This window comes from Heterocephalus glaber, unplaced genomic scaffold, assembly GCF_053883595.1.
Source record: "Heterocephalus glaber isolate CG9 unplaced genomic scaffold, H.glaber_assembly_v1.0 deba00001444, whole genome shotgun sequence".
In the NCBI taxonomy this organism is placed as follows: domain Eukaryota; kingdom Metazoa; phylum Chordata; class Mammalia; order Rodentia; family Bathyergidae; genus Heterocephalus; species Heterocephalus glaber.
Genome location: NW_028258297.1, coordinates 26,588,002 through 26,601,030, shown reverse-complemented (window position 1 = coordinate 26,601,030; position 13,029 = coordinate 26,588,002). Strand labels below are relative to the sequence as shown.

At 35.1% G+C, this 13,029-nt stretch overlaps 2 protein-coding genes and 2 pseudogenes across 2 annotated transcripts in view; 1 reads left to right on the top strand and 3 right to left on the bottom strand.

The window, feature by feature from the left end:
* Positions 1-121: 121 nt before the first annotated feature.
* On the bottom strand, positions 122-7,559 carry LOC101711887 (natural killer cells antigen CD94). The gene is made up of 5 exons (XM_087214110.1): positions 7,465-7,559; positions 4,890-4,982; positions 2,340-2,491; positions 1,438-1,541; positions 122-568 (listed from the first exon to the last, which is right to left on the bottom strand). Exons 1-5 carry the CDS (start codon positions 7,469-7,471, stop codon positions 448-450), a joined length of 477 nt encoding a protein of 158 aa, XP_087070236.1. The 5' UTR covers positions 7,472-7,559; the 3' UTR covers positions 122-447.
* LOC106009454 (signal recognition particle 9 kDa protein pseudogene) lies at positions 5,111-5,499 on the top strand (annotated as a pseudogene).
* LOC110349333 (killer cell lectin-like receptor subfamily E member 1) overlaps positions 7,465-13,029 on the bottom strand; it is a 24,513-nt gene continuing 18,948 nt past the window's right edge. Inside the window, exon 10 of the mRNA XM_087214109.1 lies at positions 7,465-7,559. The gene's annotated coding sequence lies outside the window, so the exon portion shown is untranslated. The remainder of the gene's footprint in view (positions 7,560-13,029) is intronic.
* LOC147827518 (F-box-like/WD repeat-containing protein TBL1XR1 pseudogene) overlaps positions 7,559-13,029 on the bottom strand; it is a 5,540-nt pseudogene continuing 69 nt past the window's right edge.

Sequence of the window (13,029 nt, the reverse complement as noted above, 5' to 3'; positions counted from 1 at the left end):
TGAAGACTATCCAGAAAGATTAAGAACTTTAAATTATTGCTACCTCCAGAAAAGTAAAGTGAGACTGAAATGTCCCAGTGAATAGTCATGAAAAGGACTGAAACAATGTGGATACATATCATTTAGTGTGAATTAAATTTTATTTAAATTTCTTCAAAGATAATTTACCAGAATATGTGCATAAAATCATATTTAATATTAAACATATGTATCAAATTTTTAAAATTCAAAGAATTATTTATCTTTACACTTTACATTTTAGGGGCAAGCATACAAATTCTACTATTTTAAAAATGCATGGTTTCAAATACGTGAAAGTTGTAGGACAAGACAGTTTGAGACATTTTACAGACCCTAGAAATAGACAACAGTAATAATATAAGAAAAAAGGTGCCACTTTTAGTGACCCTGGACCTGTGTTGTCCACCTCTCTGTTCAAAGAAACATTTAAATGGGCCGCTGCTTGCACATGTAATGGTTCTTGATTCCACAGAGTTCGGAAGTAGTCACTTTTCTGGGACTATATGCTATGCAGTACCCTGGACTTGGAGTTGGAAGCAATGGGAGTCTGTAATGAAGAAGAAAATATTAACATATGGAAAAAAGGAATGAGAATGTTCAGGGATACTTATTTTATTAAATGATAGAACTTTTTAAAACATTTGAGTGAGATAAAACCTGGGTTTTTTCTTTCAATAATCAGAATTTTTATGATTTTAGAGTACAGTACTACACAAAACTAAATCCTTATTCTCTCAGTAATCAATAATGTCCATGGCAGAGATTTTGTTTGTTTTGTTTTGTTTTTTGTTGCTGTTGTCCATTTTGTTTATGAAGTATATGTGATCTGATCTACAGCAAAAAGCCCGAGCACAAATTTGCCATTGTATAATTCTGCAAATCTCATCCTTATTAAAGAAAATGAGATGCAAATATTACAAAAATACATATAAAAAGCAGAAGATATTTGAAACATGGAAGATGCTCAGAACATTGAGCTCTAGCAGGATAAAGAAAATGAGGGCCAGGGATATAGCTCAGTGGCACCACACCTGCCTGGCAAGCACAAGGTCCTGAGTTCAATTCCTGATACAAAAAAATAAAAATAAAAAGATAAAGAAAATGATAGATATAGTATTTTTTCTGAATCACCTTTGTGTATGTGAGCATGTGTATATGTATATATGCTTTCAAATGCTTGCACAAAAGTGAAAATAAGACATAAGTCAGAGTTCTTATAAGGTCACAAGTACACTAACTTTCATTTCACTTGGATGTGCTAGATTGAGCCGTGATTCTTATTCTTACGTGTCTATTTTTTATGTTTTCTCATGCCCCACACAGGATTTTTTTTAGCTATGAAACCCCTGGATGTGACTTTCATGAGGAGAAAAAAAAATTCTAAAAGAGAAAAAATGTAAAAGGCCAGAAGCTCACAGATTCTGGGAGAGAGCTGAGCCATCTTCCCACAACCAGGCAGCGCATTCTTTGGCAGAAGAGAGACCCATCCAGTAAAATTTAGGATTGGTGTTCATGAAAACCTGCTTGGAAACAGAGACAAACAAATTTAAAGCTATTCTACGAATAAAGTGTTTTAAAGGAAGTTAGTGTTCAGGATACGATTCAGCCTGTCCATCACATAAACTGATCACATTTCTAACTTAAAAGCTATAGGGCTGTGCCTTAGATTTTTCATTGATTAGGCCTATTCTTTTATGGAGAAAAAAATACTGTAAAATCTCACTTTTTGAAAGAATAAAATACATCATAAAGGTAGTTAGAATTTTCACGGAACACTTCTTCATGAGAGAGAAATGGCCAAATTCAATCCTCTCTGAACAGTATTGTGAAAGATAAACTTTATGAACATGGTTTTCTCAACCTATACTCAGCATAAATGCTTCAAGCACATGGAGATAAGACTTTGGTAATTTTTCTGATCATATGCTCCATTACTGGTCTATATTATATCTCAGAAAGATAACAAAAGCTACATAATTACAAAACAAATTATAAATTCTACTAGAACTAAAAATTACAGTCACTTGTTTCTTTGACTAAAATTAGTAAAAATAATGACATATTACAGCTTTTTTGAATTGTCCCTGAGAAGGTTCTTATATTTTACCTGGTATCTATCTAATAGATTTTTATGCCTAAGGGGCAAATATCTGAAGAATTTTATGGAATTTTTATAATGATTATCTCAAAGAATCTGAAATTGATAGATCACATTTATTTTCTACCTGAGTGAAAACTTGATTCAAAGTAATCACCTTATTTAGACATCATTTTTTAGAGGGCAAATAAAATATAGAAAATAGGAATTAAGTACATGCCAATTCAACACTGTTTTGGAGCTGAAGAAGACTGGAATTGTGAGAAGCACAAAGCTGACTACTTTCTTCCCAAGTTTTTCTTTCATCAGAAATGAAGTAACAGTTGCACTGATAGCCAATCCACTTTTCTTGGCATGAACAGCAGTCGGATACTAAGAGAAAAAACAAAATATGACTGATGACACTGAAGATTTTTAATTGTTTTCAATATTATTTAATCATCAAAAAACTATTTGCTATTTATTAATTTTTCTACAAATATTCTTTGAGAATCTACTATTATACTACCATTCAGGGAATATTAATGAGAACAAATCAAATGTGACACTTCCCTCATGGAGATTACATTGTGGAGAGATATTCAGAATTACAGTATTGAATATCCAGGCATTTAGATATATTTAATAATAATTAGATAAGCATATAAAATAAATTCAGTATGGTTAAACAGCATGTAGCATAGGAAGGGGGAACAGTTAGAGGAACATGTTTTGAGGAAGTTATCCAAAAGTGACCACTTTAGTAAAAATAGAAAAGTAGTTGAAAGGGAGATTTATAGGAGAAAAATACTTTAACTTATTTCCTGAAGCATAAAATAACACATTGAAAGAATTCTGATACATTTGAATATTTTATTTTTCAACAGTGAAGGTACATAAAGCAATTAGCTTTAAGTCTGATCATGTGGTTTGTTGGTGACCGAATCTTCAAGTTTCTTATCCATAGTAATAAAATTATGACACATAGCAAACACTCAAATCTTTGCCAAATGAATGGCATTGAAGTTGTTGCAATGAGATGTAAATGAAGTTCTGTACAAACATAGAAGATGGTGGGACAACTTGAAGATGCTTGGAAAAGATTAAAAATTGGGCTTTGATCTAGGTTTCACCGAATAAATAAGACAAGATGTACTGCCTGACCATGGCCCCAAATGCAATGGGGTCAAGCCATCACAGTTGAAAGCTCTAAAATTGTGAGCCAAAATAAACCTTTTCCCAGAATAAGTTAGTTATTTCAGTATTTGTTGCAGTAATAGAAAGCTGACACATGCATACCCATAGTAATTTAGCTCTTTTTACATTAGGGAATGGGGAAATGTGTATCCTATAGTCAGAACACTTACATTACTAAGTGCAATATTCTTATGTGTGAAAATCAAGACACTGTCTGGTAAATCTGTTATTAGACATATGGTTTGCCAGTCAGTGAAACCTGCCTTCCTGGGGTACTCTGATGGGTCCTGGAGAAAATGTTGCTTGAATACTTTGTTTAGTCAATGCTATAAAATATGGCTAGAGATTTCATTAATTAGGCATGGGTTTACAAACTAACAAATTATTATACATTAGTAGAAAGAAACCTATTATAAAATGATTTGGCCATGATTTTTTTCTTTATCCTTTTGAAGAACCAGCTCTTCATTGTTTCTTTGTATTTTTTTAGTGTCAATTTCATTAATTCTTTCTATGATCTTTATCATTTCTTTCCTTAAATTAGCTTTGGATTTGGATTGTTCTTGTTTTTCTAGGACACTGAGGTATGTCATTAGGTTATTATGCTAGCTCTGCTTTATTGCACAGCAATAAATTTTAGTCTTAGGATTACTTTCATTATGTCACATAGGTTCTGATATGTTGTATTGGCATTATTATTTGATTTTAGGAACTTTCTGATTTCTTCTATGGCTCATTGATTATTCAAGAGTGTATTGTATATTTTCCACATGTTTGCATAATTTCTGTGGTTTCTTTCACCATTGATTTCTAGTTTCATTGCACTATAATATGATAATTTACATGGGATAATTTTGATACTTTCATATTTACTTGAGCATGCATTATGGGCTAGTATGTGGTCTATTTTAGAGAAAGTTGCAGGTGATGCTGAGAAGAATGTGTATTCTATTTTTGAGTGGAGCACTCTGTAGATATCTATTAAGTCCATCTGTTGAAAGATGTGGTTCAACTCCGATATTTCTTTGTTGAATATTTTGTCCAGTTGATCTATTTAAGACAGAGGGATTTAGAGGAACCATACTATAATTGTGTTGATGTTTATGTGATCTTTTATGTTAAGTAGTGTTTGATTTATAAACTTGAGTATGCTGGTGTTTAGTGCATATATGTTTGTAATTGGGGTTTTTTGGAGTGAATGTGTCAATATATTAAACAATTAATTTATAAACATTTAAAATGATAGATATTGTGCAAAACAGCTCTGCGGTAATAAGAATTATTTCCGCAAGCATGGCATGCACACGATGACGCGTAATACAAAACCTTTCTTAACGAGCAGGTGTCAGCTGCTGCTGGACCTGCCTTGATCTCACAGCAGTGCCCTAATTACGCGTGCAAGCTTTGAACAACGGACAGTTTCTCGAATTGAAATTGTCAATCACTCCCGATGCCTGGGCTGCCGCGGGGCTCCTGGGCCCAGTGTCGGGGGCTCAGCACGTGGGCCCTGGCTCCGCACCCCAGACGCCCACCCTGGCTCCAGCAGCTGGGCCACGATTTTTATCATTATGTAGACTTGCCAAGAAACACTTACTAGTTTTCAACAAAATTCCCAATGTAACCATCATCGAAAGGCATATTACTCCAAAGGTTCTGGAAGCCAACCTCCACAGAGTGATTTGAGACGCTGTAGGAAAAGACCTATAGGTGAATGGTTTAAAGAGCAAAAATGGGACATGAAATTTTCAAGCACAGAAACCAGTGGAGATGAATCGAAAGAATTCATCAGGCATCAGAGGTGGCGGGGCATGAGAGGCACCGAGTCCACTTCCAGGCCACCAGGTGGCACTGCAGACCTGGGAGGAATCCACTCACTGGTTGGAGAACCTGCACCTCAGGGACGCTCGGAAGGCATTTGTGGTCCTCAAATATAGGTATCTGGATGGTCGTTTGTGTATTAACATAACAGATGATTTAATTTGTTAGGTGTACAGAACAGACAAAGCTCAAGACGTAAAGAAGAATGAGAAATTTTACAGTCAGCTGATGCAACTCATGGTAACCAAGGAGGCCAGCAGTGTTGCCATGGAAACAGACTAAAATGAAGATTCTATTTATACTGTTTGTAGGAAGGAACTATCTTTTGACTTTGAGAAAGTATTGGGACAGAAAATATTTTATATAACTAAATGGGCTGTTCAAAATCCAACAGATCATTTTTTATACTTTCTTTTTCATGTTTATTTTAGAGAGCTAGCAACGCTCTCTGTTGGAAATGCTTTCAGTTAGAAAGGCATTCTTTATTTTTGGAAATTGAACAAAAAATGCATCTATCTTAGCAACCTTTTGCAGAAATCTATTTGATGTCGAGCAAAATGTATAATTATTTCTTTGGAAATTTGTATCAGTAATTTGAAAATGAAATACCAAGCAAATCCGGTTTTTAAATTTAGTTCATCTGTCTTTACCAGAAAGTGAAGTAAACTTTGTGCTGTTAATAACCAATAAATATATATGACAACTGGCATCAACACAGTAGTGTACCTGATTATATGCATGGTAGTATGCCTGAGTAGGTACAGAAGTATAGTCTCAATTGACTTTGAAACTGTTTCCAGTGGTGGAGAACAACGGTGGTCATTTGAATCCCGGGACGGAATGATGGACTAAAACTACCATAGGATAGATTATTTTCTACATATTTTCCACTTGCAGTTTCTCAGAAGGGCTAAGGAGTATTCAAACTGTATCTCTACCTTTTTCGGCCTTTAACTAAGACTTTAAGTGTGACTATCACAACTGTTGTATTTCTTCTGTTATCTGATTTTATATCTAAATGTAATGTTCACAGGTGGATTCTTTACAATGAAATGTACTCACTGCATTAAAATATTTTTGTAGAAATTTTTCACATTGGATAATACTTTAGCATGGAGAGTTCCATAAGCCATAAGAATTTTGGCATATTATAGTCAGTAAATAAAATATTTTTTAAACAAGTTCTTTACATAGCAAGACCCTGTCTCAAAAAACCAAAACAAAACAAATGAGTTCTTAATTTCACAACATTAGCATACTGCCAGTGAAAGACTGGAAAGTGAAGAGATTCTATTCAGCTCTCTTCCCAGTTGCAAAATCTTTATGCTGTGTACCTGATTCTTCAGTGAGATTGTTCATATATGTTCTTTTCTACAATCTATTTTTGGCAAATTTACTATTTAGCTTAGATATCTGTAGTAAGAAGAGATCAATAGGCCCCAAATTATGTTAAATATGGAGAGACATTTACTTTTATTCTCTCAGCAAAGTCAAATAATAAATAATAGGATTCCTACTAGATAGATGAGGAAAAATCATTCAATAATATTCATTTCATAAGGCATAAAAGTTAATAATTGCCTAAGTCAGAAACCAAATAGAATTTCAAAGTATTTAATTTATCATATCCTGTCATTGTCACAATAATACTACTTAGAAGTGTGTCCTTTGCTAATCTCTATAGAGGCTGTGCTCTGATAAATCAGTTTGTAAAGGCATTATAGGGGAAAAATGTAAAAGCATTCTGGACTTGGTATGAAGAGAGTTTCCACAACTAAGGTATGGGTTGAGAACATTAGTTCATTTCACAGCACATTTAATTGTGATATAATTTCTCTTTTTTTTTACAAAAACATCACATATTCTTATATTCAAAATTACTTTTTCATAGGCTTTTGCCCTAAAACATGAATAAATACTAGGAGATTCTGTATTAATATTAGCACACTCTCAAAGGGTGATGTCATTAACGACAATACAAAGTATCAATCTGTGTGATTTTTGGACATCACAACACAAATATTAAAGTTTTTAATCATTGTGTTATTAATATGTGGCATCTCTATTAGGTTTCATTCAGAATTTAGAGACATCCCTGTTAGAAGCTACTCTTTAACTCTGTTGGGAAAAGTTTACAAGAGATTTTGCTTCACAAAGATCATATTTAAATTATAAAATGAAGAATCAGGAAAATAAATGTAGAAAATTGTTGATGCATGGGAAACATAAAAATATCTATTTTAAATTATGTCTTCATCTTTCTTAAAGCACTGCCCTGTAGTTAGCTCACCCTTGAAATATATTTTCTAGTTATTTTTTATTATTTAGTGTTATGAATGGGCTGCACATACCTGCCATGAGAAGCGATATTCCAAATCTGGCAGAGAAGTCACAGTGTGTAGTTATCTAAGAATTCTGATCCTGAGTCATAGAGCTGAGCAGGAGGCTAAAGATGAAGAAATTAAAAATAAAAAGAGAAAGAAAAATTGTGTATTTAAATAATATACTTGAATCCTTTATTGGTGAGATGCATATGTAGAATGTAAGAAGCAGTAAAATCACAAGCTTCTAAGATGTTCTAGGACATCACAATACAGGAAGTTCTCACTGTAATACAAACACTTTGCCCGGAACTAAAGATGGTGGGAGGAAATTTGTTTATTGACTTCTGAATATCACAGTTATTTTTAAAAATCAATGGAGAAAGATGAACAAACCAAAAGTAAATTTACTTAGTATAACAATATACCACACAGAATTTTACATAGCTACAAATAAACATTTATTATTTACCTTGTGCTGAAAACAATTTAAAGCACTAGTAGATGCTAGCTTATTTACTTCTGTAAATGGGTTGGTAATGAAGACATAAATATAGCCCCATTTTGCCTGTCTGACAGCTGAGGCACAGTAGAGCTAAATGACTTGCCTACAGTTACACAAGTTTGAAATCCCGGCAGTCTTTCCCCAGAGTATATATGCCATATATTTCAAATCAAACTCACATCTATATCTAAATATTTGTAGATTTTAATTTCTTTTCTTTAATATAGGCTACTTCCATATCTCATTCTGTGGTTTTGACACCTGGGTCATTAACCCAGTCCTGGCAGGCAAATCACAAAAAGGCAAAACAAGTATGGCTTTCCACTACAGTTCTACAGACACACACATGTACAGGCAACACACACGCACTGACATACACACACTCACGTACACACACACACCTGCTCACACTACTTTTGCAGCCCTAAACTGACACTCCCTTGCCTCATTAACATTAACCCAAGCTTCTCTCAGACTGCATGTTCCTTTAAAGTTCGTTGAGCATGACGCCAGCTGCTGTGTAATCCTCATATTTGCTAATATGCTAATTATAATTGCTTTCTGGTCTGTCTTTTTCAGATACTATATGGATACTCCAGTTTCCTTTTTTATTCTCAGAAGAGTAATCTTATTAGTGAGAATTTAAAATGTGAAGCAGATAAACCAGAAAAGGGGTCGTGAGAGCAGAACCTTGATTTACAGTTTGATATATGGAAATATAAGTCACCATTCATGCCCAAATTAGAGCAGACCCCAAATGAGAATATTATGTCTTCTCTTATCTCTTTTTAAGCATTATACTACTAGATAAAATTTTCTTAATAAAGATAGATTTTCAACCAAAAAGTAAAACAGAAACAAAAAATAAGAACTGGTTTCATGTCTATTTCCATGGAATCAAAAGTCATCTATGTCTTTAATTTGCATTCTGTGCACAGAGCTGCTTTAGTGGAACGTTCACAACTGCTGAAATCTGAATCATTCCAGAGAATGTAATTGTAAAATTCCTCCATTCGGATATTATGCAAATCCTAATTGAGAGAAGAAGCATCTACATGATTCTTTCCTTACTTGAAATATATTTCTCAGCCTTTGTGTCAGACAACACTGAACCAGCAGAAAGCTACCTGATATTACTCATTTTTTGCCTCATATAAAATTCCCTTTACTCGAAAAGGAGTTTATGATTTTACTAATTTGTGACCGAAGTGAAGTGGGCTTCTACTATCCCTCCAACACAAACAGAACCACCTTTCTTAGTTTTCAGCACCATGCTTGGAGAAAGTTGCATTAAACACTGTCATTTTTCTTGTCATGTCAGCTCACTGATTCAGAAGCAAAAAAATCCATTAAAGGTGTGCTTGATTCAAGAACATAACACAAATGAGATGACTGAATACAAACAAGTCATACACACACACACACACACACACACACACAGATTATTTAATTCTCACTTTTATTCTCTGAACCACCAACCCTAGTTGATTCTTCAATTCCTTTTCGCACCTAGAAATTTAAATGGTTTCATGTCATGGTATCTCCACTCATTTCTACTTATAGCAGAGGTTATCCCTGATCCTCCCATATCCCTTGGGATAGTTGGTGAATTTGCTTAACTTCTATCTAAATTTCTGTATCTGCAGGCTTTTCTTTCCTCCTCTTAGAACCCAAAGCCTTGCTGGTATCTCACACACGGCCATCCAGAAGGATAAAATGATTCTCAGGACTTAGTATAGTTCAGCAACATTGACCCTAAAGCATAGCAATTCTGAACATTGTGATTTCCCCTTTTGCCAGAATCATGAACACTCTCCTCCCCATCTTTATTCCAAACAAACTCTGCACTCAAAAGGCTTCCCAGCCTGGGTACACAATGAAACCCTAAGTTTCAGTTCTTATTCAACACAGTATTTCAGTCTGATCCCTGATAAGTTATCTGATTTCTTTGCTGTTATATGTTGAGTTTGGACACAGCCTTGGTTTTACCAATGTGGATCATTTGCAGTTTCGATTTTAACTGGCAGTTACAAATTTACTCAAGGGAACCAGAGACACTACAGAAGAATGTTTCCCCTTTACACCTACATCAAAGAAAAGAAACCAAGACACCTGCTTTCCACTAAAAGAAATAAAGAGATAAATAATAAAACCAAAACAAAGACCGATTATGCATCTAGTTCAGGAATAGCTTAATCAGGCTCAAATGAAAAAAAATTACAATGTGCAAGTTTGGGCTGAGGGTATGAAGTGTAGTTGAAAAATATGGTGAATGTTTAAATTTTTAAAAACCTTATTACAGTGAAAGACACATTCCTATTAATCCCCCTCAAAATACTTCCTTCTCTTGAAGCACACCTTTGTTCTTGCTACTTTCAGAGGCAGTTCTGGAAGTCCTCTTTTGAGCCTTTAATTGCTGCACTGTCTTGGCTTTCTTGATGTCCTGACCCAATTCAAAACATTTACTTTTCATGGTTATTTTTGACTTGGGAGAAGAACCAGAAGTAACACAGCACCAGATCTGATAAGTAAGATGGATGAGGAAACACCCTAATGTTTTTACAAGTTTGTCATTCTCTTGGATGGCACTCAGAAGGGGCACTATATATTTTTTTAATTTTTTTATTTTTTGGTATCAGGGATCAAACTTGAGACCTTGCACTTGCGAGGCAGGCGGCAGCACCACTGAGCTAATTCCCCGGCCCAGCAGCACTATATTTAGATTACAAGTTGTAAAGACACTCTCGAAAGACCACTTCCAGAACTGCCTCAGAAAATGGCAAGAATGATGGAATAAGTGTATTCAAAGCAAGGGAGAGTATTTTGAGAAGGATGAATGGCAATGTATCTTTTACTATAATAACTTTTAATTTATTTATTCACTGTATGTTTTGATTATCCCTTACAGATCTTTCTAAGCGCTGAACACTGCCTAATATTTATTTTACAAAATGGTGATATCTACACAATCAGAATTCAAACAATGCTGACATAATTGGTGATATACATTTAAATGAAACTTTGGCTTTTTCCTTGATTGTTTAGAATAAGAAGACGAAAGTCTGAGTGAAGACAACATTTCACTGGTTTCAACATTTCTTGACTTTAGCCCTTCCTGCATATCTTCCCTAAGTTAACAAGTTAGTGCACACATCAGATGAATATGTCACATGGGACTGAAATGAGGTGTACGAATCTCATGAAAGAGCTTCAAAGAGGTCAGCTACCGCTGTGACTTGTCACCTCCAGAAGTGCTGCAAATAGATTCTCTGTGGTAAGCTGCTGGGGGTGGGGCTTTAGGGTCCCCTCTGAAATACCATGCCAAAGTTGGCAAATTGGTCTGTTCTTGAAGCTGAAAACTCAAGTCGTTTCACAAGTATTAGTGAAATGGCACTGAGCCTCTTTCTTGGCCTTTAGGCAAAAATGTTTAAATACAAGGGTCCATTGTCATTATCTGGTGATTAAATTGTTTCTTTACTATGTGCTTGCAAGTCATGGACACAATTGCCTTGTTTCATACTCCATATCTTCAAAGTCATGTCATCAGAACAGGAGGCCAGGAGATTTCCAGTTAGGTCCCCTTTGATAGCATTAACTCCATTCGTAAGTCCCTGGAAAGTTTTAATAGGTCGGTCTTGTCCTAATCTGTACGTGAATGCACATATCTGTACTACAGGAAACGAAGATATTGTTGCTCTGTGGCTCAACATCCAGGGCTGGTGCTGAATGAAAAGGAAACTGTTGCTTGGCTTCACCAGTATGTGCATCTCAAATAACTGTAGTCTTATCTACTCCAGCACTTAGGGTGAAATTTCCTTTCTTATTCCATTTTAATGCAAATATAGGGCCTTCATATTGCCCTAACGGGCTAGCAAGATTACCATCTTTAGTCCATATTCTGGCAAATTCATCACATGAAACAGCTAGAAGTGCATCTTCACTATTCCAATCTAGAGATGTTACATCCTTGTTACTTGGAACATCTTGTCCTCCTTCTCATATGCAATGTCTAAGTACTAACTGTGTGGAACCACCAGTGCGGTTTTCACTAAGCTTCCATATTTTTGCTGTTGAGTCTCCTGATCCTGATGCCAAGAGATCACTAACGGGGTTCCAGGCACAGATGACAACTTCAGCTTCATGGCCCCGTATCACAACTGCTTTATTAGGAGGGATTTCAACATCCCCATCTACTTCTATCATATCACTATGATTATTTGCTACAGTATGCCCTCCATTCTCCTCCCCATTTGCTGTGTTCTCTCCATTTTTTTCAGATCTTGTTGGTTGGCTGCAGCTGCAGCAGCTGTACAAGCTTATCCCTGTAAACTTGTTGTCCTGTTTGTATTACATCAGGCATTATGGCATCTCTCAGGGACAAAGATTCTATGGGCCGACCATCAAACAAGGTACCATCCTTATTTATACTAACTTCTGCCTCTACATACTGTAGACATTTCTGGATGATAGAGATCAATGCAGCAGGTGGGACAAGTGGACCATTTATATTAGACTGACTTATACAGCTTTCTATACCAAAGGTATAGTGAATATCTGAAGGAGTGGGTGAGTGAGCCAAGTGATAAGATTTATAAAACCTGAATGACACTTAAAAATACACAGAAATAATAATCAACATATCTGCCTCAGTAGGGTAAAAACTATGACATTGATAAGGTAACCAAAGGAAAGCAAAGCACACAATAGTTCTAGAAAAATCATAGCACAAAGCTAAAAAAAAAAAAAATTAAAATGTAAACTATTTAGCATTCAAAATATCTACTCATAATGTGAAATAGGAAGAAAAGGTCTAAAGGAATAGGGGAAGTGAGAGGGGTAGGGGAAGGAAAGAAGGGAAAAGAAAAAATATGAGAAAAGGAAAAAATGGAAACAACGTCTTTGTAAATAGGGAAGGGTGGAGGGGGTGAAGGGAGGGCAGGGGAATGGGGAAAAACAAGAACCAAAATACGTCATGTAAAGGTACAAGATCCCAACGATGAATGTGACTGTACTGTATACCTAAAATGTACTGAAAAACTCAATGGAAAAAAAAGCTAAAGTTCAAACTAAAGAACTTTTCTGGAAAAAAA

Coding starts and splice junctions, on each gene's coding strand:
- LOC101711887 (XM_087214110.1), bottom strand. Junction 2,492..4,889: donor GGGAATTTTGTTGAAAACTA/GTAAGTGTTTCT, acceptor TTTTTCTCTTAG/TATCCGACTGCTGTTCATGC. Junction 569..1,437: donor TCAGCTCTCTCCCAGAATCT/GTGAGCTTCTGG, acceptor TCTTCATTACAG/ACTCCCATTGCTTCCAACTC.